The 22593-nt window shown below is 51.6% G+C and overlaps 1 protein-coding gene across 1 annotated transcript in view; it reads right to left on the bottom strand.

Moving 5' to 3' along the window:
- Positions 1–3844: 3844 nt before the first annotated feature.
- The window catches only part of AIFM1 (apoptosis inducing factor mitochondria associated 1), a 43875-nt gene continuing 25126 nt past the window's right edge, over positions 3845–22593 (bottom strand). The window contains exons 3-16 of the mRNA XM_075539105.1: positions 21744–21843; positions 20414–20538; positions 20153–20283; positions 19150–19240; positions 14221–14305; positions 13219–13295; positions 12161–12269; positions 11068–11175; positions 10740–10828; positions 10305–10445; positions 8432–8574; positions 6598–6722; positions 5027–5223; positions 3845–4106 (exon numbers count right to left, since the gene is read on the bottom strand). Of these exons, the coding sequence (XP_075395220.1) occupies positions 4035–4106; positions 5027–5223; positions 6598–6722; positions 8432–8574; positions 10305–10445; positions 10740–10828; positions 11068–11175; positions 12161–12269; positions 13219–13295; positions 14221–14305; positions 19150–19240; positions 20153–20283; positions 20414–20538; positions 21744–21843 (1593 nt within the window). The 3' untranslated portion in view covers positions 3845–4034. The remainder of the gene's footprint in view (positions 4107–5026; positions 5224–6597; positions 6723–8431; positions 8575–10304; positions 10446–10739; positions 10829–11067; positions 11176–12160; positions 12270–13218; positions 13296–14220; positions 14306–19149; positions 19241–20152; positions 20284–20413; positions 20539–21743; positions 21844–22593) is intronic.

Genomic DNA, 22593 nt, shown 5'->3' on the forward strand with positions numbered 1-22593 from the left:
GCGAGTACAGCCAAAATGCTCCTTAGAAGCGAGGGTAGGGAGACTTGGTCTCGAGGACTTTGGACATATTATCAGGGGGACCAGTTCCTGGAGAAGGTCACCATACTTGGTAGAGGCTCAGAGAAAGAAGAAGCCCCTCTATGAGATAGGGCAGTGCTCATCAGCCCCATTTGGATCCCTCTGAGTCAAAAGTTTTCTGGATGGTCTGTCCCTAACTCCATCACCATGTCTGCTTGTCTGTATTCATTCGTGAACTTGGTACCCGGGTCAGAAGATCCACCAGAAGCATCCTTGCATTCCCCTGCCCCTGCCAAGATGTCCTGAGTGGGACCTGGCCTGGGAAATTCGGCACCTCTGTCTGCCAACACCAGCAAGGACTCCTGGGTCTTCACCTAGAGCTTCCACCGGAACTAGGTCAGATTCACTGGGACACCAGGACTCCAGGAGATACTTGGGCTAGTTGTCTCCAGATAGTCGATTCCCTCCAGGACACCCTCATCATTGGACAAATTGGGTCTATCTCTGGGTGCAGCGAGGGAGCACACCCACCTGGAGGATTCGGGCTCATGTTGGGTGGCTTGGGAGAGGAGGTGAGGAAGCAGGGATCATTCTCTGATTGAATATCTGACTCAATAAACCTTATCCAGTAGGCAGGAAGACTAGACCATGAGTTCCTACGCTTATTTGGTCTACCACCCCCTTTTCAGAAAAAAAAGAAAAAGACCCAGTATCCCCCTTACTAATAAAAAGACATCAGACAGGGCAAGATATGACAGAATAATAATTTTTAACTTATCAAGGGCTCATGAGAGCGGGGGGAGCAGGGAGGGGCAATAAAAGAGGCCCTGATGCCGGGGGCTTAAGTGGAGAGCAGATGTTTTGAGAATGATGAGGGTAATGGATGTACAGATGTGCATTATACAATTGATGTATGTATGGATTGTGATGAGTTGTATGAGCCCCTAATAAAACGATTTAAAAAAAGGAAGAACTTTTGCCCATCATCCAAGAGAAAGTGTAGGTATCTGTTTTTCCTCCCAGGGGGACGGTATCACCCACTTTGGGAAATCCTGGACTAGACCAAAGCTAAAAGTGAGAAGCAGTCACTGATGTTAGCAGTGATTGGCTGGGGTGGGGTGGGGGGAGGGTTGACGGGTGTGGCCATTTCTGTGGCTTGGGTAAGACTCATGTTTTCATCTGTGTTTAGACAGGATTATGCAGTGGTCTTGTTTTTGTCTTCATCAATCATGGTCACAGAGTGTCCTCGTAGGATGATCACGTCCTCCGAATCTGTTTATCATCTACAGAACGCCAAGACCTAGCTGCGAGGGCTGGCGAGTTTGTAGCGACACCAGGCCAACTTCCGGATGGCAGGGACTGCCTCTCTCCGTCGCAACATGTCCATTTTGAGATGATCCCTGCTTTCCAGCGAGGGCTTGGCTGTCCAGTATCTAAATATTCAGACCCTCCCTGTACTCTGACCCAGTCACACCCATGTGGAACCAGCCAGGCAGGAGGACGTCATCACTGGCTTGGACTAGTGTGTATCTGTGTGTGGTTTTGTGTACATGTGTCTGTGGTAGCCAGCAGTTCCCTGATAAGATGGGAAAAGAGGCCAGAGGCGGTTCCACTTTGCCTCAGGGGCCCAGCAGGACGGCTCATCTGTTCAGAAAGGCAGTTGGGGGGGGGGTGCTGACTGAGCTCTACGTGGAGGCAGGGAACGCCAAGCTCCAGAGGAGCGGGAAGGGGAAGGGGTTGGGGTGGAAGGGAAGGAAGGGAGAGCTGTTTTGTATAAATGGGTCTCTTGAGAAGCTGCTGGTTTTCCTTCAAGGAAATGGGCTGCAGTAGGTCACTGTGGGTTCCCCTACCCCACCCCTTTCTGCTCTCAGCCTCTAGTCTCCCAAACAGGCCCTGTTGATTTGAACCAAATCACGTATGTTGACCTCATTGGCCACTCAGAGGCTTAAGCTGACCTCTTTCCAAGCAACTAAACTTCCTTCCCTTGGCTCCATCTCTCCAGGCTGGCTCCTCCCAGTGTGCCTCCCAGGTGACCAGAAAACTGGACTGTTAGGGAGTGGTGTTAGGGTGCCAACCTGATACTGCTTGTAACGTGGCAAGGAAAAGCCTGGCTGGGGACAAGTGGGTGGGCTTCAAACTCTAGCAATTTGGGCAAAACCCCAACTCGTCCTCTCAGGGTGTGACTGGTTGTGAAGTGCCTGTGGCGTGTCCCAGCTGATTGGAGGGCCAGGCCTCTACCCATACCGTTCCTCTGTGTAGGCAGAAACCGTGCCTGCTGGCCTGACCGGACATTTAGCCTCCAGGACTAAATGGTATGTAGTGGGGGTGGGGGTGTCCTCCAAAACAGCCTGAACATCAGAGAATAGAACTTGCAAAATGGAAGCTCATTTGAATAGGAAGCGTCATCCCACCACCCAACCAAGGACTTGTTCAGTACTTTGCCAGGGTTTCGGCGGGAGGGGGTGGGGGTGGGTTGTTGTTGCCAAAAACACACATGTCCAGAAAACGAATGGAAAGGCAGCTATGTTCCCTAGCACTGAGTGCAACTGGAGTTCAGAGGTCATCACGGGGCCTTGTCCAATGAGTATGATGTCATCGCAATGCAGCAAGCACTGGGCCGTGAAAGATGAATGGACAGACATTTAAAGATGGCTGTGAACCAGGTCTGATGGCACCTCTCTTGTGGTATTGCTGACCTGTCTACAAGGACAACTGTTAAAGAATTCAGCCTAGGCGCACACTCACACAGGGCCAACTGCATCTTTTTAAAGACACGCTAGTGTCTCTGCGTTGGTGGCAGTGATCAACTGCTAAGAGGAGTTGGCTGTTAGTGTGCATCAGACTGGACTCTTCTAACTGTACACAGAACCTGCACGTGGTGAGCGGCCCGGTTCCTCTCGTGTGAGGAAGGATAGTCATTGACTAGCTGGCAACTCCCTTTAAACAAACCCAATAGGAAAACCAAAACACATTCTGCCCCACCCCCACCCCTGGCTGGGAAAAATTTATCAAAAGATTCACCATAGGGCTCTTGAAAGTTGTAAACTTTTCCTCTGAAATGCGACTGGATTTGGAAACTCCTCAGTGATAAAAAATGCACAAGCTGAGACGTGATCGACACTGCTGTCTTCCCCACCCGGGAAACCATTTGGAAAGCCCGGGTGTCTTTCTTGTGATTTGGATGCAAGGAGTTAGGGGAGGGGTGACAGCTAGTTTGGGGGACAGCAGACAGGGGAGTCACTCATTGGGATCCCATAAAGTGTGGGCCTCTGGGCTTGGCCCCACTCCAGGCTACTAGAGTCTGCTGTCTCCAGCCATTCCTCAACCCTGTGGGACAAGAGGCCACACCCAAGAGCGGCAAACCCAACCCACTGCCATCAGGTGGACTTAGACTCACAATGACTGCAAAACCTTGCGGTTTGGGAACAGACAGAATCATCTCTTTCCCATGGAGCAGCTGGCTCCCTGATTCCACGTAAAGACACCTGAGTCCCACACGGGTCTTTGTCCACAGTAGTTTAGCAAGCACCTAGTAGGAGCCAGACCCCATCCTTAGCTCTACAACTGTGACAAAGAGGACCCACTGCCCTCAGGAAGTCTCTGTCAGCGGGAGGCCCAGGACTGGTGAGCTCAGAGCCCCAGGCAAGCCTTCACAGAGGTTGTGAGCTTCCCTGGAGGGGTAGCGGGTGTCAGAGGCCCAGTGGGCGTGGTGGGGACCACTGGGCTGAGGATCCATGCCCTTGGCAAAGGTTCCTGAATGTGTAAGAGTTTTCCTCCTCCTCCTCACCCCCGCCCTTCAGAGAGAACACACATTCATTTAGAAGAATTTGGCTTTATTTAGAGAAGTGAACATTAAGAATATGACTGCATGGCTGAAAACATTCACGAAGGCCTTGATCATTCACACTCAGACGCACAGAGGACACTGGCTCTATAAAAAAAGGGGCTCCCGTACCCATTCTAGTCGCTGTCAGGGACGGCGGGCGAGGCACTGGCCGCCTGCCCGACGTGAGGCATCAGTCTTCATGAATGTTGAAGAGCTTGGCTACTTCATTGAGATCTTCATGTTGCTCCCCATCCTTAATGATCTGAGGGAGAGAGGAACCAGGCCTCACCTACCCACTCAGTCGGGCAGCCTGGGCCAGACCCCTAAGCACACTCTGAGGGAGTGGGGGGGACGACAGCTTTCTTTTTTTTTTAATCAAATACTTTTATTGGGGCTCTTACTTCTCTTTTAACCATCCATACATTCCTTCAGTGTCTCAAGCACATTTGCACATATGCCGCCATCATCATTTTCAAAGCATTTTCTTCCCACTTGAGCCCCTATATCAGCTCCCCATTTCTTCCCCCTTCCTCTCTCCCTCAGGAACCCTTAAGTTATAGATTATTATTGTCGTATCTTACATCGTCCTCCATTGCCCCTCACCCACTTTTCCGTTGTTCATCCCCGAGAGGGGATTTTAGGTTGATCCTTGTGATTGATGCCCCCTTTCTCCCCCTGCCCTCTCCTAATCCTCCTGGTATCTCTACTCTCATAGTTGGCCCTGAGGGGTTTATCTATTCTGGATTCCCTGAGTTTTGGGCTCTTGTCTGTAGCAGTGTGCATGTTCTGGTCTAATCAGATTTGTAAAGTAGAAATGAGGTCATGATAGTGGGGGGGAAGGAAGCACCAAAGAACTAGAGGAAAGTTGTATGTTTCATCAGGGTTATACTGCACCCTAACTGTCTCATCTCTTCTCTGTGACCCCTGTGTAGGGAGATGTCCAATTGTCTACAGATGGATATTGGGTCTCTACTCCATGCTCCACCCCCCCCCCCCACTGACGACAGCTTTCTATTGATCCCAAGCGAGCAGTGGGCTGATGACTCCCAGCCCACCCAGCCAAGTCCTCAGTAATAAATGACAAGGTGAGAATTTTGTTCTGGCTGAACACAACACGACCCAGGAGGACGAGGCATATCCTGCACCTCCCTGCTTCCTTTCTGAGTGCGGACAGGCACCTACCTTCCTTGCGATTGGCATTCGGTTAAAGATGTTCCAGAGGACAATCCCCACCACCACCTTCTCCCTGAGGTAGAAGATGACGCCTTTGCCGTAGTCCTCCCCTTCAGTGGGGACCTGGGGGGTAGCCGGGTTACTTGGAGGGATAACGATGTTTGAGGCCTCAGACTCTGTCTCGCTCTCAGATCGGATACCAGTCCCTGTGGCCAGCCGCCCCGAAAAGACAGACAAACAGACAGACAGACATATTGGCCCAACACCTCATTTATGAGAATGGAAAACTCTGGAAGGCCAGTGGCTTTTGAAACCTGCTTCAAGAGCATGTGCTATTCTATGGCCCATCATTAAACACGGGCTTCTTCCAGCCTCTCCCCATCAACAAAGCCAAGGAAAGTTCTTCCTTGCCAGTTCTTGGGCACTGGGTCAGTTTGACCCCAGACTACCCGCGCCACCCCCCCCCAGGCCAAGTTTTTTCATTCTCAATATACGATAGAGATATTTCATGAGAGCTGAGTTTCTTGTTGGGTTGTTTACTCCTTTGACAATGTGATTTACTAAGTGGAAGGCACGCTTAGTGAGACAGGAATTACACGCAGAAGACTTGTTCTCTGGTCCTTGGATAAGGTGTAGGAGCTGCACAGCCTGGGCCAGCGCAGCTAGCCACATGGCGCGATGCAGCTTCACGTTCCTTACAGGTGAGCCTCATGAAAGGGGGAGCTCCGGAAGTGCACGAGGCACAGAGGCACATTTCAAACACTCTGCAGCCTGTCCCCTCCCCACCACCAGACGCTAGCACATTGGACAGAGCAGAGATAGAAACCAACTCGGCACCACAGAAAGTTCTCTTGGGCTGCACTGCTAGACAGACATGCCAGCCAAAGCAGACAAAGGCACAAGAGACTCTCAGCAAGGAGAGTCCTGCTGGCGGGTGGGGGTGGGTGCATGGCCGTGTGGGAGGTAACCCGCTGGCCATCTGACAGCAGCCAAGCTACCTGGCCCCTCTCCTGGGATCCCACTCCCAGGCAAGAGGTCAGAACTAAGGAGAGGGTACGTGCCTGGCACTGCAATCATTTAGGAACAGGAGTGACGTGGGCATCTATCTTGTTTTTGTTCTTCTTAAAGAGTTATGTGCCCTTGAAACACCTCTGGCGAAAAGACACAGGGGTGAAATAACTTGAACCAAGGTCAGAGGAGGCAGAGCGCAAGAGACCTTGGAGTTAATGAACAAGATGTGAGTGGGAGCATGAGGGGCCCATTCCAGGAGCCCTGCCTCCCTTCTGCAGAGAGCTCTGGCCCAGGACTAGCAGGAAACCAAAGGAAAACACGGACAGCTTCTTCCTTTTCCCTAGAGACACACGCAGGCACAGGGCTGCCCAGTCAGCTACTGTCCGGAGGCTAGGGCACCGGAGTCGGCTGTCTCCTAGCCCTCCAGAGGGGGCAGGGGGAGGGGGTTGGCGCTCTGGCCTTGGTTGATTTACAAGCACATAAAGGGAGGGTTTTATTGGTGGCGCCAATGCAGACACCCGCACCCCCACCTCATTGGGAGAACAGGGACGACGGCAGGACTTCCTTACCAGACTGCTCGGTGGCAGATTTAGGATTGTCTTCGGCAGTTGCTTTTGCAAATACACCAACGGTGGGCAAACTACTATCCACAAGGCCAATAGCTTCATAACCAACATCTGGGCCCAAGTCGCTCCTTAGGAGGAAAAAGAGAAGAGAAGGGTGGGCAGCGTAAGCAGCAGTGTGGTCAACATGCTCTCTCAGGCGTCTTTCAGGCACGGCCTTGTTACACTAACCAAAGAACAAAAAGACACATGCCAAACGCGTCCGCCTCCCACAAGGGTGGCAAGGGGCAACCAGGAGAAAGGTGTGCTAGCCCTGTGTCACAGGTCACAGCCCATACATGGCACCCTTCTTAGCCTTGGAGTCCAGTACACATTTGGGGAGGGGTGGTGGTGGTGGTGATGCATGCCAGGCTTTCGCTACGCACTCCTTTCCTTGGAACTTGTCTGGAAATGGCTTTTTTGGAACTTCAAAGGGGGCCCCCCATGTTTACAGAATCTGGGATTGAGGTGCTTGAGGGTACCATCAACTGACAATATTTTCTCTGGGCCTTCGTTTTTTGTTTTCAGCTTTCAAAATTCTTCCCTTTACTTTCCCCCCATCTGCTCCACCAGATTCATGGATATTGTCCCAACAAAGGTAAAGAACTAGGTACGTATCACTGGGTCTTGCTCCTACTCTCGCTCTCACACCTGTGCAGCCTGCCAGGCTACGCAGACATCTGTTTCTGGAAGCCTGGCAGCACAGGGCTGGAGACAGAACACTGGCCTCTGTGGCCTTTAGTTCTTACCAACCTCACAGTGCCTGTCCTGCCTCAATCACATTTTGCGGGCCGGCACCCTCAACTGCCCAGTGCTTTCCCCCAGGCCTTCCCTTTCCAAGCCTGGAACGCTTTCTTGTGAAGGGGAACCTTCATCCACTTGGTCATTTTCTCTTAACTGTTCTTGAAAACGTTGCCAAAAGATTGTCCTCGTGCCTTCCACTGTGCTGGGAACCTCACTGATTATTTTGGGTGCAGACAGCCCCCCCCCCGCCCCCAGCCCACAGTTTTGTCCGAATGGAGGACGCTGTAGCCACTTTGTTTCTGGTATCTGCAGTCTTGCTATCTTTTTGGTCACAGCAGCTTGCTGGCTGGGTATCTTCAGGGCCCTAGCTGATAACTGTATAGCTCAGGACCATTGTTTTCCTAATGGCAGTCTCTTCCATGAGCTGACCCTGAAACTCATCTGTTATTTCTTTGTTGGCCACTCATCAAGCTGCATGTGATCTCCTACAATGTCCTCCCATCCGCTGAGAAGTCCGCCGACAGGAACAGCCAGAGAGGCCCTGAAACCTTGACTTTTTTTTTATGTAGAACCTCTTTCAAATCAACAAAGCCCCAAAGACTCAACTAGGGCCAGCCTTAGCACTCAGCGAGGCTCTGAATGGCTACCTGCAGGGAGGGTTACAGACAAGTGGGCTGTGTCCCCCCCACCGCAGCACTCAGCGAGGCTCTGAAGGGCCATCTACAGGAAAGGCGGCAGATGAATGGGTTGTGCCCTCCATCTCCCTCAGCACTGAGAAAGGGTCTGAATGGCTATCTGCAGGGAGGGTTATAGATGAGAGTGGGATGCACTGCCTCCCCCAGTAGGTTGGGTTCAGTGGGGTTAGCAGCACAGAACAAAACAGAATAGAATCTAGACCTTAGAAACACCCCCCTCCCCCCGCAGAACTCTGATCAAATGGCTTCTCTGGGTTAGAATGCACAAAGATGTTGAGATGAAACTGGCTCCTCCTCCCAAACCCTAGTCCCATTAAATCTGTGTTCAAGTGAATTCAGGTCCTAAGGAACATGACGGTTACCAGAACATTGATTGGTGCCAGTAGGGTTTGGCAGCGCCGGTCATGTTTTCTCCAGCTAGGCGTCCGCTGACGACAGCATGATCGTGGTGCTCTACTCGCCTCCTGCCCAGTTTGATGTCATAGAAGCACGCAGCGTCTCCTGCCTTGGGGAACCCACATAGAACACGAGGCAGGAGAGGGAAAACACAGGAGTTCAAAAGTCAGAACAACAGGGGAGAAGAGGGGAGGTGCTCAAAGAACCCCTATAACATTCACAAATAAATATTTCCCTCTATACTACAGAACAGGCATACCCCAACTGTCAAAACTGGTAGCGAGACCATCTATGCGGATTTATTTGAGGCTTCCCACAAGTCAACCTGAGCCTTCCTGATTTCAATGGAGACCCCGACGCTCCTCATTTGGCCCTTCTCAGGGACAAACTAGTGAATACCACGATTGGCAGACTATTCTAACACAAGCAGCCCCATTTTGACATGTGATCACCTCCCACATATATACCTTTTGAAAAGTACATTTTCTTTCTTTCCTTTATGGTTGCTCAGTCTTCACTTAACAGCTACTTGCTGAGGACATGGTGTGGTCAAGGCACTACTATGTCACTGAGATTGCGGGGATGAACTGACGCAGCCTTGGCCGACAATGGGTGCATGGCCCCTTAGAGAAAGCTATAGTCCCGGCCACAATTACAAATGCACAGCCGAGCTGAGCCAAGTGTGATTGGCAGAGAGTGGGCCAGCCGTTGTGTGTGTGTGTGTGTGTGTGTGTGTGTGTGTGTGTGTGTGTGTGTGTGTGTGTAACAGGGCCGGCTTTGAGAAGGATGTGGTCTTTGACATCTCTAGCCTTTTGTTCATCTTTGTGACTATCCAAACTCCCTCCTTGAAACCACCTTTACAGCCCCCCAAGTGAAATCCATTCAATGGAATATTAGCCAGTCATTGGGCTGCAAACAGGAGCCCTGGTGGCATAGTGGTTACCCGTTGGGCTGTGATCTGCAAGGTCAGCATTCAAAGCCACAAGCTGCTCTATGGAAGAAAGATGTGGCTTTCTACTTCCCGTAAAGAGTTACAGTCTCGGAAACCCAGAGGGGCAGTTCTACTCTGAGCTATAGGGTTGCTATGTGTCGGAATGGACTCAATGGTAGTGAGTTTGGTTTTGGTTTGGCCTTCTGAAACAGCCCAAAGTCACACAGAAAACATTTTATTATATTAGTACAGGGGACAAAAAACACAGGCTACCAATGTGTCTAAGTGGCATTTACCACAGACCCCTGGAAAACAAAGGTGAAACTCAGGCCCTTAAAAACAAAGATTTTCTGGGTGGCTGTAGGTGGGTGACTGGTCCCCTTTCCCTGCGCCTGAGTGTGCATTTAGAACTAGGACGAGTTACCTTAAAAAAAAAAGCGTTTTCAAGGTAAACAAAACAAAACAAAAAACCTATCCACCAGCCCTCCTGCGTTCCTGTGTCCTGAGTTGGAGAGCCCCAAATCAAACACAATACACTTGTGACGACCTAACAATGGGGGGAATTACCTCATGGTTCCTACGGGTGCTAGTCTTGTTTGTGTCATTTTTAAAAACAACTAAAAATAGTACTACAAGGAAAATGAAAGCCGGGCTTTTCCTTTCGAGGGAATCTGTACAGAGCTGCTGCGCCCTCCATTCCTTGGGCTCAGGCCGGAGCAAGGGGTGGGCAGGGCCAGCTGGAAGCCGGGCTTCGGCGGCCTACGGGGGACAATTCTGCCACTGTGCTGTGTTCATTTCCCCTCGCCTGCAGCAGTTCTGTTTCTCCTCTTGCTATGCTGTCAGGCTGTGGGGCAGCTGTCATGAGTGACCCCAGGGTGCAGGGGGAGGTGGGGCGGGGTCACACTTACCACCCAGATGTTGGAGCGAGCTTGGAGCTCTGCATTTACCCGGAAGCCTCCAAAGTCTGAGTCGATTTCTAGCCCGCCAGTTTTGGCCAATTCCACATTGGGCTCCAGGCCCACAGCTGCCACTATGTGGTCAGTTTCTACCTGGGGTGGTTGGGGGGCAGAAAGCAAAAGTTCCGCTTTGGTCCTTGTTGAGATTCACACGAGCAAGTGTGTGGGGAATTCCCATTGTGCTCCATGTACCCACAGTTTGTGATGAGCCATGCGACGAGGGCGGGTGGGGAACAGTTAATTTTAGGAATTATGATGGGTGAATGGCAGCTGCCAAGAAATGAGTGTATTGGTCGCAAACCAAGGAAAGCCAATGGACAGGAGAGAGGAGAGTGTGCAGGTCTGCTGGCAGCCTCCCAGCCCATCCTTATTGTCCTGCCTCCTTACCTTCCTGCCATCTTTCAGCTTGATGAGTAATTTGCCGCCGCTGACCCCCACTGACTGCACGATTGCATTGGGAATCACCTGAACCCCTTCTGTAAAGGTAAACGAGACCTTTGGCTGAGTTGTTCAGCCTACCTCCTTTCCACAAAGGAGGGACGCCAACCAGAGGCATCTCATGGCAAATCCCGGACCGGCTAGGATGTGGGCAGCCTCAGTGAGCTCAGAGTGGGGGAAGCATTTCTCTGGCTGGGTGATAGAGCTTAGGCCAGGAAGCATACACTGCCTTCGTCTGAACTGGGAGAAGAGAAGGACTGTGGGAAAGGCTCTCTACCTCGTCTGACTTTGTCCATGGTCCAGTTGCTGAGGTATTCCGGGAGAATCTTCCCCATGTTCCCTTTCTCAGGGAAGAGCTGAATCACTTCTGTGCCCAACACTTGAGCTGCAAAGAAGAAACAGATCTGGTGTAGCAGGAGGCCACCCAAAGGAGACAGGATGAGAAGTACAAGCAGCAGATGACAGCCACCGACTAAACACGGGGCAAAGCTGCAGCCCAAGCCCAAGCTCCCACTGGGCCCTGGGGCCTGAGGGCCTTGGTGTTGGGAGTTCATTCATCAGGCAACTGCGACAAATGCCAGGACTGCTATCCCTTATACTTATGTGACACCCTTAGGCTTACGCAAGTGCTTTGGGAATCTCTGACTAGTTAGTACCCTCTGGAGTGGATGCCAGGGCTCCACAGAGCTGAATAATCCCCTTAAGAAACAAGGCAGCCGGCCAATCTGTCAGTGTGCTGAGTAAAGAATGTCTGCCCTGAGCATTGCGGTCTCTGTAAGAACACTTGCAACGGCCTCGCGCAACAAGAGCATCTCGAAAGGTTACACAGTAAGCTCAGTGGAGAAGCTGGATGTTAATCGGCTGGAAGAACAACTCTGAAAAGGCGGGAGAGCTATTGAACTTGAAGGTGGTAAGAGAGGCATGGAATTGTGCAGGTGGAAACTATTGAGTTTATTTTACTGTGTGTCTTTCAACAATAGTAAAAAAAGAAAAACAAACAAACAAACAAACAAGACCCAAAGAAAAATGGTTGCCAAGAACTAGTCAAACTTGAACGTCCCATGTCTGAGCAAAAGTTGTGACCTTTATGACAGGGAGCAACAGTTTACAGTGCCTTTCACATATGAACCAGTCCCAAAGACTCCTGTCCTAGAGGCTGGACGGGAGGAAGTTAGCACCCCACTAAATGGCCGAGGTGACAGCTTTTCAATCAGGAAGGCATCCCGTCTTGGAACTAATGTCACCATAGTGGCCCAACCCAATACTTCCTTCAAAGCTGGCAGATCTATCTCTATAGTGGGAAGGCCCCCACCCTAGAGTGTGTGAGGGGTGGCTAGAGGAGTCCAGAGCACCCACTCCCCAATACTCACCCTTTCTCCCAAGAGCACAGGCCAGCTCGCTGCCCAGGAAGCCCCCACCAATAATTGTGATCGATTTGACTTCTCGTGTGATCTTCTCCAAGGCCCTGAAGTCTCCAATCTGCAAGAGCACAGCGAATGAGCCCCACGAGTCCCCAAAGGGGTGGAGGAGGATGACTCGAGGAGTGCTTTGCTTCGACATCTTTGATGGTAATTTGCAGATAAAATCTTTTCCTTATATAAAAGTGAAACCAAACTCACAGCCCTCAAGTCAGTCCCGCCTCACAGCGAGACTATAGGACAGGGTAGAACAACCCCTCTGGGTTTCAGACTGTCACTCTGCACAGGAGCATAAATCCGAGTCTTTTTCCCTCTGAGCCTCTCCTTATCAGTGGCAGTCAGGGATTTTTCTCCAATACTGTTGCAACATTCTCCCTCTTAGTGATGATCCTCAACTACTGGCGGGGTTTCATGCTCCCTCAATCTAACCCTCCCTGCCTAAGGCACTTATGTCACTGTTTGGAGACCATTTTGGTAGTCAGACTGGGGTGGGGGGTGGGGGCTGGGGCCGTGCTACTGGCGTCTAGTGGGAGGAGGCCGGGGATGCTGCCCGACAGGCTACGACACCCCAGCCGGGCCCCACAGTCCGTGGTGCCAAGGCGGAGACAGCCTGTTCAATCAAGCATAACTCTTACCAGCTCTCCACCCCCGCAGCTGCAGAGAGCCAGCTCCTTTGCTTTGTAAGCAAAGCGTGGTGTGAAGAAGCAAAAGCCCTCAGCCCCATGCACTCGGGTACTTCTAGCTTTTCTCCTCAGTGCTTCGACAAGAGCACTTGCGGGGGCAAAACGCCAGGAGCCTAGAAGGCGCACGGCCGGAATGCACCGGGATGCAGCGGCTGTGGAAAGGCAGTCGCAGCACTTGCGCGAAGCGTGGGAGGGAAGGCTAGGGGAAGGGATGGATGGGCTCCAGGCCACGGCTAGACACAGACCTGGGCTGGCTCCAATCCCAGCCAGGCCCCCGAGATGACACTCCACTTCTTCTGAAGCAACACATTTGCAGCCGCAACTTACCTTCCTGAAGAGTGTCGTCCGACTCCTCACCTCTGCGCCAGCCCTATCGATAGCAGACAGATTCCTTGGTGTGCCCCCTGGAAACCACAGGAGGAAACCCTCTTCAGCACAGGGAGCCAATGCAGGATAAACCAAGCCCCCACCCCACGGACAGAGGAGGAACGGCTGCCATCTGGGTGGGGGACTGGGGTGGGGGAGGCAGGGGAGCTCCCTGCCAGTGCCACCGCAGCGTCAACAGGATATGACCGCTGCACAGCAGCTCTGACCAACTTCCTTTGAGAAGCAGATTTGAGAGTCTCTTGTCAAGGGCCCCATCCTGCTCACTGGGAGCTACGTGTTGCCGTGAGCACTGACCACTTGTTAGGGCTCTGTTTAAGAAATGGCTGAAGAGCCCTGGTGGAGCAGTGGTTACACATTGAGCGGCTAACTACAAGGTTAGCAGTTCGAAGACAGCTGACTCTACAAGAAAAAGATGAGGCTCGACAGTTAACAGCGACAGCCTTGGAAACCCATGGGGTAGTTTTTCTCTGTCCTATAGGGTTACTATGAGTCAGAATCGCTCCATGGCAGTGAGTGTTTCTGGTCCCCTAGGAGTCCTTGGATGGCATGGAAGGGTTAGTGTTCGGCTACCAGCCAAACGGGTGCCAGTTCAAACTCACCCAAAGGCACCTGGGAAGAAAGGCCTGGCAATGTACGTCTTCCCTCCCTAAAGCTAGCCCCTGTTACAGAACAACTGGCTTAGTTCTCTTCTTTGTAGTCTTTGACCCTGACTGGAACTGGTCATGAAGCCATGGGCACTCTGAGTTTTCAGGGCATAGGACAGCCTTCTCCAGTACACAGCCATGCTGCTACCAGGAGTGGCAGGAGTGACCTAGAAGGGCGGGGAGCTAGGACAGGGTACCCGAGAGAAGATGGTCCCTTGGGGGCTACACTTCCAGTCTCTCTTCTGGGTGAGCAATGCCTTCTGAGGAGGAGGGGCTGTATCCAGGCTCAAAGCCTCACCTGTTGCAATCAGGCATTTCTCATAGGTTATCTGGGAACCATCGTTCAGTTTCACCATGTTGCCTCTCACATCCAGATGCACTACCTGGTATCATCAGAGAGAGAGAAAGAGAGAGTGACACAGATACACACACACACACACACACACACACACACAGAGAGAGAGAGAGAGAGAGAGAGAGAGAGAGAGAGAGAGAGAGAGAGAGAAATGAGCTGGCCTGTAAAAGAGACATTGTTATTGCGTTTTAAAGAACACAGAATGGGCGGATTTGAGTGTGTATTTACTGTACTGTGTAAGCCTCCCCAGTATCTAATTCCAAAACATTTTCATTTCCTCAGAAAGAAACGGGGCTGTACCCAGGAGCAAGCCACTCCCTCCTTCCCCCAGCCCCTGGGCCCCAGTTTTAAAGAGTCATCTGCTAGGGGCGTGCTTTGGACACAAATTCCCCCCTCTTCACCAAAGGCCTTGGAACCTGGCTCAGACTTTTGCTCTGAGCCACATCCAGAATACCTAATGCCCTTACGTTCGACATCTAAAACCTCAACCACCCCACTCTTGGATTACGGCTTTCTATACTTCCAACTTGCTCTCGGCTCTTCAGCCACTGGCTGCTTGCTCCTTCTAATGAATCTAGGTCAACGGTCCAACGGCAGCACATCCACATGATCCCTTATCAGCACCCTTAGTTCCCTTGTACTCTACTCCTCCGTGTGGCAGGGAACTTCGGCTTTGGAGCCAGAGAGACCACAGTTCCAGCTTTTGTTCCATTAGGAACAAAAAGGATTAGCTCGGAAACCATTCAAGAAAAATTGATTACACCTACTGTTTGCCAACCCAACTCACAGTGACCCTATAGGACAGAACAGAACTACTCCATAGGGTTTCTGAGGCTATACATCTTTATACAATCAGACTGTCTCATCCTTCTCTCTTGGAGATGGTGGGGGCCAGGCGGGTGTTTTGAAACCACTAACACCTTTCAGTTGCACTGAGCACTTTCATCACAGCACCACCAGGGCTCCTTCAACCAACTTGATGGTCGTAAATCTGGTCTGGGTACTGCATGCCCAGTGCCATATTAAGTGGAGGAGAGACACTGGTGACAGAGACAGGTGATTTCCTCGAGGAGGACCAAGAAGAGTCCAGGCAGATGATTTAACAAGCCCTAACCAAGAGTCCTGGTGGCACAGTGGAAAAGCACTCGGCTGTTACCTGCAAGGTCCCCCGTTTGAACCCACCAGCCGCTCCATGGAAGAACAGTGTGTGTCAGTATGCTTTTGTATCCACGACAGCCTCGCAGGGTCACTGTGCGTTGGAAGCGACCCGGTGGCAGACAGTAATACCAAGTGCTGAGCATATTCAGAAAGGCAATGATGGGACCACACAAGGTCCTAAGATAGGTGTGCACCAAGGACAATGGAGGTTGGCTGGCAGACTTGCTTTTTCAGCCTCTTTGGCTTTGTCCTTGGCCAGCACCCGTTCCTCACCAGCTGCACCCCACTCATGCTTAAGAGAACCTCCCTGAAGACAAGGGAGGAGGCCAAGAGTTCAGTCTTCCTCAGTTTTCTACAGGGGCTCGCAGCCCTCCTCCCAACCCCCCTCCCCCAACTTCAGGGCCATCCATGTTTCCTTTGCCTTTCTCCCAGCTTCTGCTTCCGCCCTCCCTCTGTCCTAATCTAGAAGTTCCACCGCTGATTCTACTTCCCTTCCAACCACTAGCCTCTTTTCTCACAGAAACGCTTGGAAAGAGCAGTTCCTTCTTACTCTCTCATTTTATAATGACATCTAAGCCATTGAGGCTGGCATGCCACGTGGCCAGCCTTTTCTTTGCAGGCTCCTCTGCCACAGAACTCTGGAGCAGGCCCTCCTTGAAACACTGGGGATGACTGGCTTCCGGCAACACCATCCCACCCTGGTGAGGCTCAGATTTCCCTGGATTGTTTCCCTTGTACCCTCTGAGGGATCTTTGTCTTAAACCTCCCTCCTACAAGTTGGGGCTCCCCAAGGTTGCACCCTAGCCTTACCCCTCCTGTCACAAGACACATTCGCCCTAAGCGACTGCATCCACTCTCCCAGTTTCAATTCCTACTACTGTTCACATGCAGGACATTTCCCAAGCGTTCCTTCTAGCCCAGAGGAGTTCTGTGGGTGCAAAGTAAAGCTCTTGGCTGGTAACCAAAGGCCATAAGTTCAAATCCACCAGTAACTCTGGGGGACCAAAGACCTGGCAGTTGGCTCTCAAAAAATGACAGATGAAGAAAATCGACGGGCAGCCCTGCTCTGTCCTACCAGGGCATTGTGGGGGGCAGAGCCACTTGATGGGACACAACCACATCCTCCATTCCAGAACCTTCCCTGGACGTGGCAGCTACAGAGCCACAAATCTTTAGGACATATCTCCATGTCCACATAATCGTCCCATGTGGAATTTTTAGCTTCCTTCTTTAATACCATCCTTGCCACCCACTTCTTCCTCATCTTTCACCTTCACTCACTCACTCACTCAAACTCATCCCAATGAGACAAGCCTGCCTCAACGCAGAGATGCCATCATGAAGGGCTTAAGCTCCGGACTCCACATGTATGGGATCCAATTCTGAAGTTAGTCAGCCCTGGGTGTAACTACTTATTTGCTGTGTGATCCTGGCCAGGTGATATGTATTAGCTCTTTTCCATCCGCCTTTCATGTTTACCCAACGGGAATGTTATAACATCGATCGACTCTGTAAGTGTGAAGCGCCCCGGTGGCACCGTGGTTTGAGCACCTGGCTGCCAACCTCTAGGCTGGCTGTTAGAACCCACCAGCCACCCTGCAGCAGAAGGCCTGGCAGTCTGCTTTCATAGATAGCCACCTTGGAAAGACTAGGGCACAGTTCTGCTTTGTTGTGTAGGGTGACAGAGTCAGAAATGATTTGACAGCAGTGGGGGTAGGTTGGTGTGCTATCAAGGGTGACTATGAGGATAAAATGAGAGGACACGTCTAAGAACCATGTAGGCTGGATAACACAAGACACTGCATGTACTTTTTAGTTCTTACTTTCATAGTGTGCTCACTACTAGTACGATTCTAACTCGGACGCTCATCTTCTGCCTGGATGAGAACTCCAATCATCTTTGAAATGATTTCAGCTTTTGTCTCGCTGAAATCCAACCTCCTCACAGCAATAACCCAGTTCTGTTGAGTCAATTCCGACTCAGAACAGCCCTGCAGAACAGAACAGACCAAAAAAATCAGGTTCAATGCCATCGAGTCAATGTCAACTTATAGCGACCATATCTATAAAACGGAGTAGAATTGCCCCTGTGGGTTTCTGAGACTAACTTGTTAAGGAAGCAGACAGCCTCTCATGTTTCTCCTATGGGGTGGTTGTTGGTTTTGAACTGATGATCTTGTGGCTAGCAGCCCAATGCACAGCCCAGTACACCCCAGGGCTCCTCGAACAGAATAGAATTACCCCATTTTTCTCCCTAAGAAGAAGGATGAAGCTTTCTACTCCCACAGAGAATTTGCCTCAGAAACCCACAGTGGCAGTTCTATGCTGTCCTATACATAGGGTCACTATAAGTTGACAATGACTCCATGGCAGCATCAATTTGATGGCAGGGAGTTTGGTTTCTGGATATTTCTCCCCTGGTGGCTGCTAACCATTGCCCCCACTCTCCAACTCTGCATCCCTCCACAGTTAGTAGAGTGATCATTTGCATCCGATCTGTTTTACATCCTCCCGAAAACTCAGCAGCTGCCCAATGCACGTGGCCACCCGGACTGATCTCTTGTGCTCTGTCGGTGGGCACCACATGGGCTTTGCCACCTCTCTGTACCTTTGTGTGGTTGTTTGCTGGTCATCTGCATGCTCTTCATTGCTCCCTCATTACAGCCAATGCATCCTCGGACGCTTTGCTTGTTCTATAAGACATCCTCCTCCTGGAAACCCTCGCTAGGCCACACCCTGCCAAGTTATTCAGTCCACTCCCCAGTGCAGCTCTCTCCTACCACACGCCCCCATTTTATGCTACGAGCCTCTAAAAACCTGAGCTAGTGACACTTGGGGGATACTTAACATTTGGGGGATACTTAGCATTTAACATCTCATCACCAGCCTAACTTGCCAACCTGTCTTTAATGCCCCTACTTACTGTCCGCTTACAGCGCCTCTCCAAGCCCAGTCCCTCACATGTGTGCTGCGAAACCCAGCTACCCTGGTTTGGGCTCCCTCCAGATAACCCCTCCCTCTCTTCTGGAACATTTCTATTCATTTCCAAGTACTCTAGTCCCTCCCCTTAGTGAAAAAAAAAACCACCCAGAACAGGAGATATACTCCCTGTCTGGACACCGCAGGTGCCCTCCTATCAGCATGGCCCGTGGCTTGAGCCCTCACCTAGGTAACGACTAATAATTGTCTCAGTGAGGAGCTAGGCCTGCCTGACTTTACTGTCCCGAATAACATACATTTTGCCAAGCTCCTGTCATTCGGACCTACTGTCCGAGAAATCAGCGTGGTAACACAGCAGGGTCGGGGATGGGCACGAAAGCACACCTGGAGAGGTAACCACCTACTGAGTCCCTCTCTCGAGCAACCTGGCATTCTGGCATTGCTCCATGAGCACTCAAGAGGCTCGCACCACAGTGCATTGCCGAGCAGGGCATGCTAAGCTGTGTAGACTGGCCATAAACAACAGAGAAGCACCATACCCGCTGCCATCAAGTGCTCCTGTAGGACAGAACAGAGCTGCTCCATGGGGCTTCTGAACTGGGAATCTTTGGACTGGTCACAATAAGCCGAAGAGGGCTGCTGGTAACAGCCTTTGCTGAGAAACCACACTGGCAGGGCAGATGCGAGTGGCCAAGGAAAGACAGGAGCCCGGGTCCAGGCTGCCCTGCATGCACACTCACAGTGCCGACCCCAGGAAGCTCACCACTAGCTCACCTTCTTCCCTGTGAGGACAGCCACACCACCATTCTCAATGTGAGGCAGGTCCTGAGCCGAAACATAAAAGGAAGGTGGTTGGAAGTAGATGCTGGACAGAGAGGAGGGAAAGTGGATTAGGAAGCCACCCTGCTGACCAGCTCCCCTGAGGTGGCTTCTCACAGTGAGAAGCAGGTTCGGACCCTTCCCCAAAGTGATGGCTTGAACTGGCTGATGCAGCGAGATACTGCATCAGGGATTGTCCTCCTGATCCCCAAGGGACACATGTGGCCGTTAGAATCTGGGAGCATGTTTTTCATTATAGCAATGGTGAGAGGGGTTGCCGACATTGCGTGGGTGATGGAGGGCAAGGATGCTGAACATCAGTATTCTGGCTCCTGGCCAAGCAACCCTGCCTTGAACTTCAGTCTGCTTCACAGTAAGGCCAGCCATAACCAAGGGGCTGGCATTCCCCTACCTGCCGAAGGCCTTGTCCAGGATTGGGGTTAGTCAATGGAAAAACTAGATTGACCTCCTAGAGGAGTCCGCCTCCAGTAGTCAGCATCAAGTACAGGACAGTGATTCGGGGAGGGTTAGCGGTGAGCAGTCTGCTTACAATGGGCACTATGATGGGGTGGGGGGGAGCATGGAGGATCCATCCAGTGTCAAAGAGACCACGACTGGGAAAATGACAGACGGCTTCCCGTCCCTGGTCCAACAGAGAGAAACTTCCTGGCAGGATTTCTGTGCCACCTCGACGATTCTGCACGCCCAGGCTGCTCTTGGGCTATTCCAGTGACACACTGGGGCAAGGGAAAAGGTGTGACGCTGCCACCCAGGCTGAATTTCGCCAGAGAAAGGGAATCTAGAGGTCCTGGCAATGGGAGCACAGCCACTTGAGGGTGGGGCATTGGACCTTCTGCTGTGGGAAGACCTGGTCTCTGGAGCTAGGCCTCCAGCACATTGGCACCAGTTTGACCGCCCCTCGCACGCACAGGCCCGGCCCCACCCCCGTTGTACTCACCTTCGCTCTTTTCCATTCCACTGTTTGAACCGCAGGGTCTTGGTGACGTTTGGATCATCTGAAAACCACAGTTCTTTGGACAAGGGTGGCCGCATGTATGGCAGCTCAGGGTCTTCAGATACAATGAGAACCTGTGTGTGACACAGAGAGAGTGATCCTGAGTAGAGCCCAGGCATTTAAGAGGCCGGTGTCAAAGGGCTCACCTTGGCCAATGCTTCCAATCGACACCCTCTGGGCCCAGCCCAGTCAGGTGCACCTTACCCTGGCCCCAGGGTCCCGAGCCCGGATGGATCTGGCGGCCGCAAAGGCAGCAGTGCCTCCACCGATAAGCAGGAAAGGGACGTGGCTTGGTGGCCTGGCTTGAGGAGTCGGCTCTCCTGCGGATGCTGTAAGCAATCAAGCAGACAGGGTGAGGGTTCAGAAAGTCCTGCGGACTCCTTATCACTAGTACCGACAACAACCTGAAGGAAAGACGACCGAGTGCTGTCACAATCTTTGCCGGAAAGCTAGCCCAGTGATCTCCTGAAGGGAAAGGCGAGGGGGGAAGAAAGGCCAGGTGGTCCTTTCACTATTTGAGTGAGAAACCACACAGGTTGGGAGGGGGGGGGGAGAATGATTTGGTTGGTAGCATCCATCCATTAAATCTGAACTGGAATGGGAGCCTAGTTCATCTAGTTATCCCACACAAACAAACATTCACTGCCCTCCAGTCGATGTCAACTCATAGCAACCCTACATGACAGGGTCGAACTGCCCTGTGGGTTTCTTTACAGAAGTCAAAAGCCTCCCCTTTCTGTCATGGGGCAACTGAGTTCAAACTGCTAACCTTGAGGCGAGCAGCTTCATGGGTAACCACTGCACTACCAGGGCCCTTTTCACCTGGTTACGGTTCTTCCTGTCGAGGGGACAGGCTCCATCCAGCTCCTGCCCCTCCTATGTATTTCCTAATGACCAACAGGACCACGCCAAGTGGCGTGTCTCCTTGGGTGAGGGATGAAGGGGGGAACCATGAGGTCTGCTGAGGATGGTTACAGTGCTCCAAAATAGGGAGGCACTCCTGAGGAAAGCAACCTACACTGGCCACTGAGAGGTGGAGCTCACAGAAGGATTCAAACGTTCTTCTTTGGAATGGCAACCAATCAATCAATAGGCTGCTGGTGCCAGGGAAACCAATCGATGATTAGCAATGTGACTCTGCAAAGACTCCACAGGGCACTCACCAGACCCACAGCAGCCCCTCCCAGGAAAAGCCACTCTCGGCTCTCCCCCATGAGCTGTCATCACCAAGGTGGCCTTTGGAACCGCTCATAAGGAGAAAGAAAAGTCGCCTTTGCTCATTACGCCCATCAACCCACACTCTAGCTGAAAGCTTTGACAAATGTTGCCCGTTTCAGAGGTACCACTGCTGCTTCTGGAAGTTTCCAACCCCAAAGTTTGTCCGAGAGATCCCTGACGACTGAACTATAGAGTTGTATGGTACGTCAATAAAACTGCTGGAAGAAACAAAACAAAATGGCACCCGCGTGGTTCACGGTTTCCTTCCGAGACAGAGCATCACATCCCCACAGGGAGTGGGGAGGTACATACTCACCAGGCGCCGCTGCCCTTTTCTTCTTCTCTTCTGGCGTCAGCCCTAAGCTTGAGATTCTTTCGCTGTACCTTTCTTTGTCCTCTCTAATTGTCTTGTAGGCCTGTGGATCCAAGCACACACAGACTGACCTTGCCACTCAGCGAGCTGACACCATTTAGATGTGAGCTACCTTCCAGTTAGATCAGTTGTTCTCAACCCCTTTGGGGGTCGAATGACTCTTTCACACTGGTCACCCGATTCATAACAGTAGCAAAATGACAGTGATGAAGTAGCAACGAAAATCATTTGATGGTTGGGGGCCACCACAACATGAGGAAGGTTGGGAGCCACTGAGTTGGATGATAAGCTTCTGTCAACATGAGGTTCAATTCCCCTCTGCTAAAGCCACTGAGGTATAAAGTTGCTTTCCTCAGAAATAATACACAGCTAGTATCTAGAATACTTACACACAACAATGTATGATCAGTATGAACAAAAATAAGGTGTGCAAATGGAAATGTTTCGGTTTCCGGTTTGCTGAGGCTCTTGGAAAGAACGCCTTTGTTCACATTTACTTCGGAGGGTACAGCCAGAGGTGAACATGAAAGGCTTTGATTCGAGGACTACAAGTGCTAGGAAGGAGCAAGCTGAATTTGCCCAAGGAGGAAGGGCTTTGAGGTGTTGCGGGACTCTCTAGCTGTGAAAGCCATCTCTGTCTGCTCCTGGTGCAATCTACCTGTGGTCCTGGTCTTGCCACATGTGGTGGGCAGCAGGGCTGTCAGGTTCCCAGTCCCAGTTTCACTGGGTGTCACAGATTTATCCATAGCTCTCTGAAATACATAGGGCGGATGCTAACCTCTGTGTAATGCCG

Source organism: Tenrec ecaudatus, chromosome X (assembly GCF_050624435.1).
Source record: "Tenrec ecaudatus isolate mTenEca1 chromosome X, mTenEca1.hap1, whole genome shotgun sequence".
NCBI classification, from domain to species: Eukaryota; Metazoa; Chordata; class Mammalia; order Afrosoricida; family Tenrecidae; genus Tenrec; species Tenrec ecaudatus.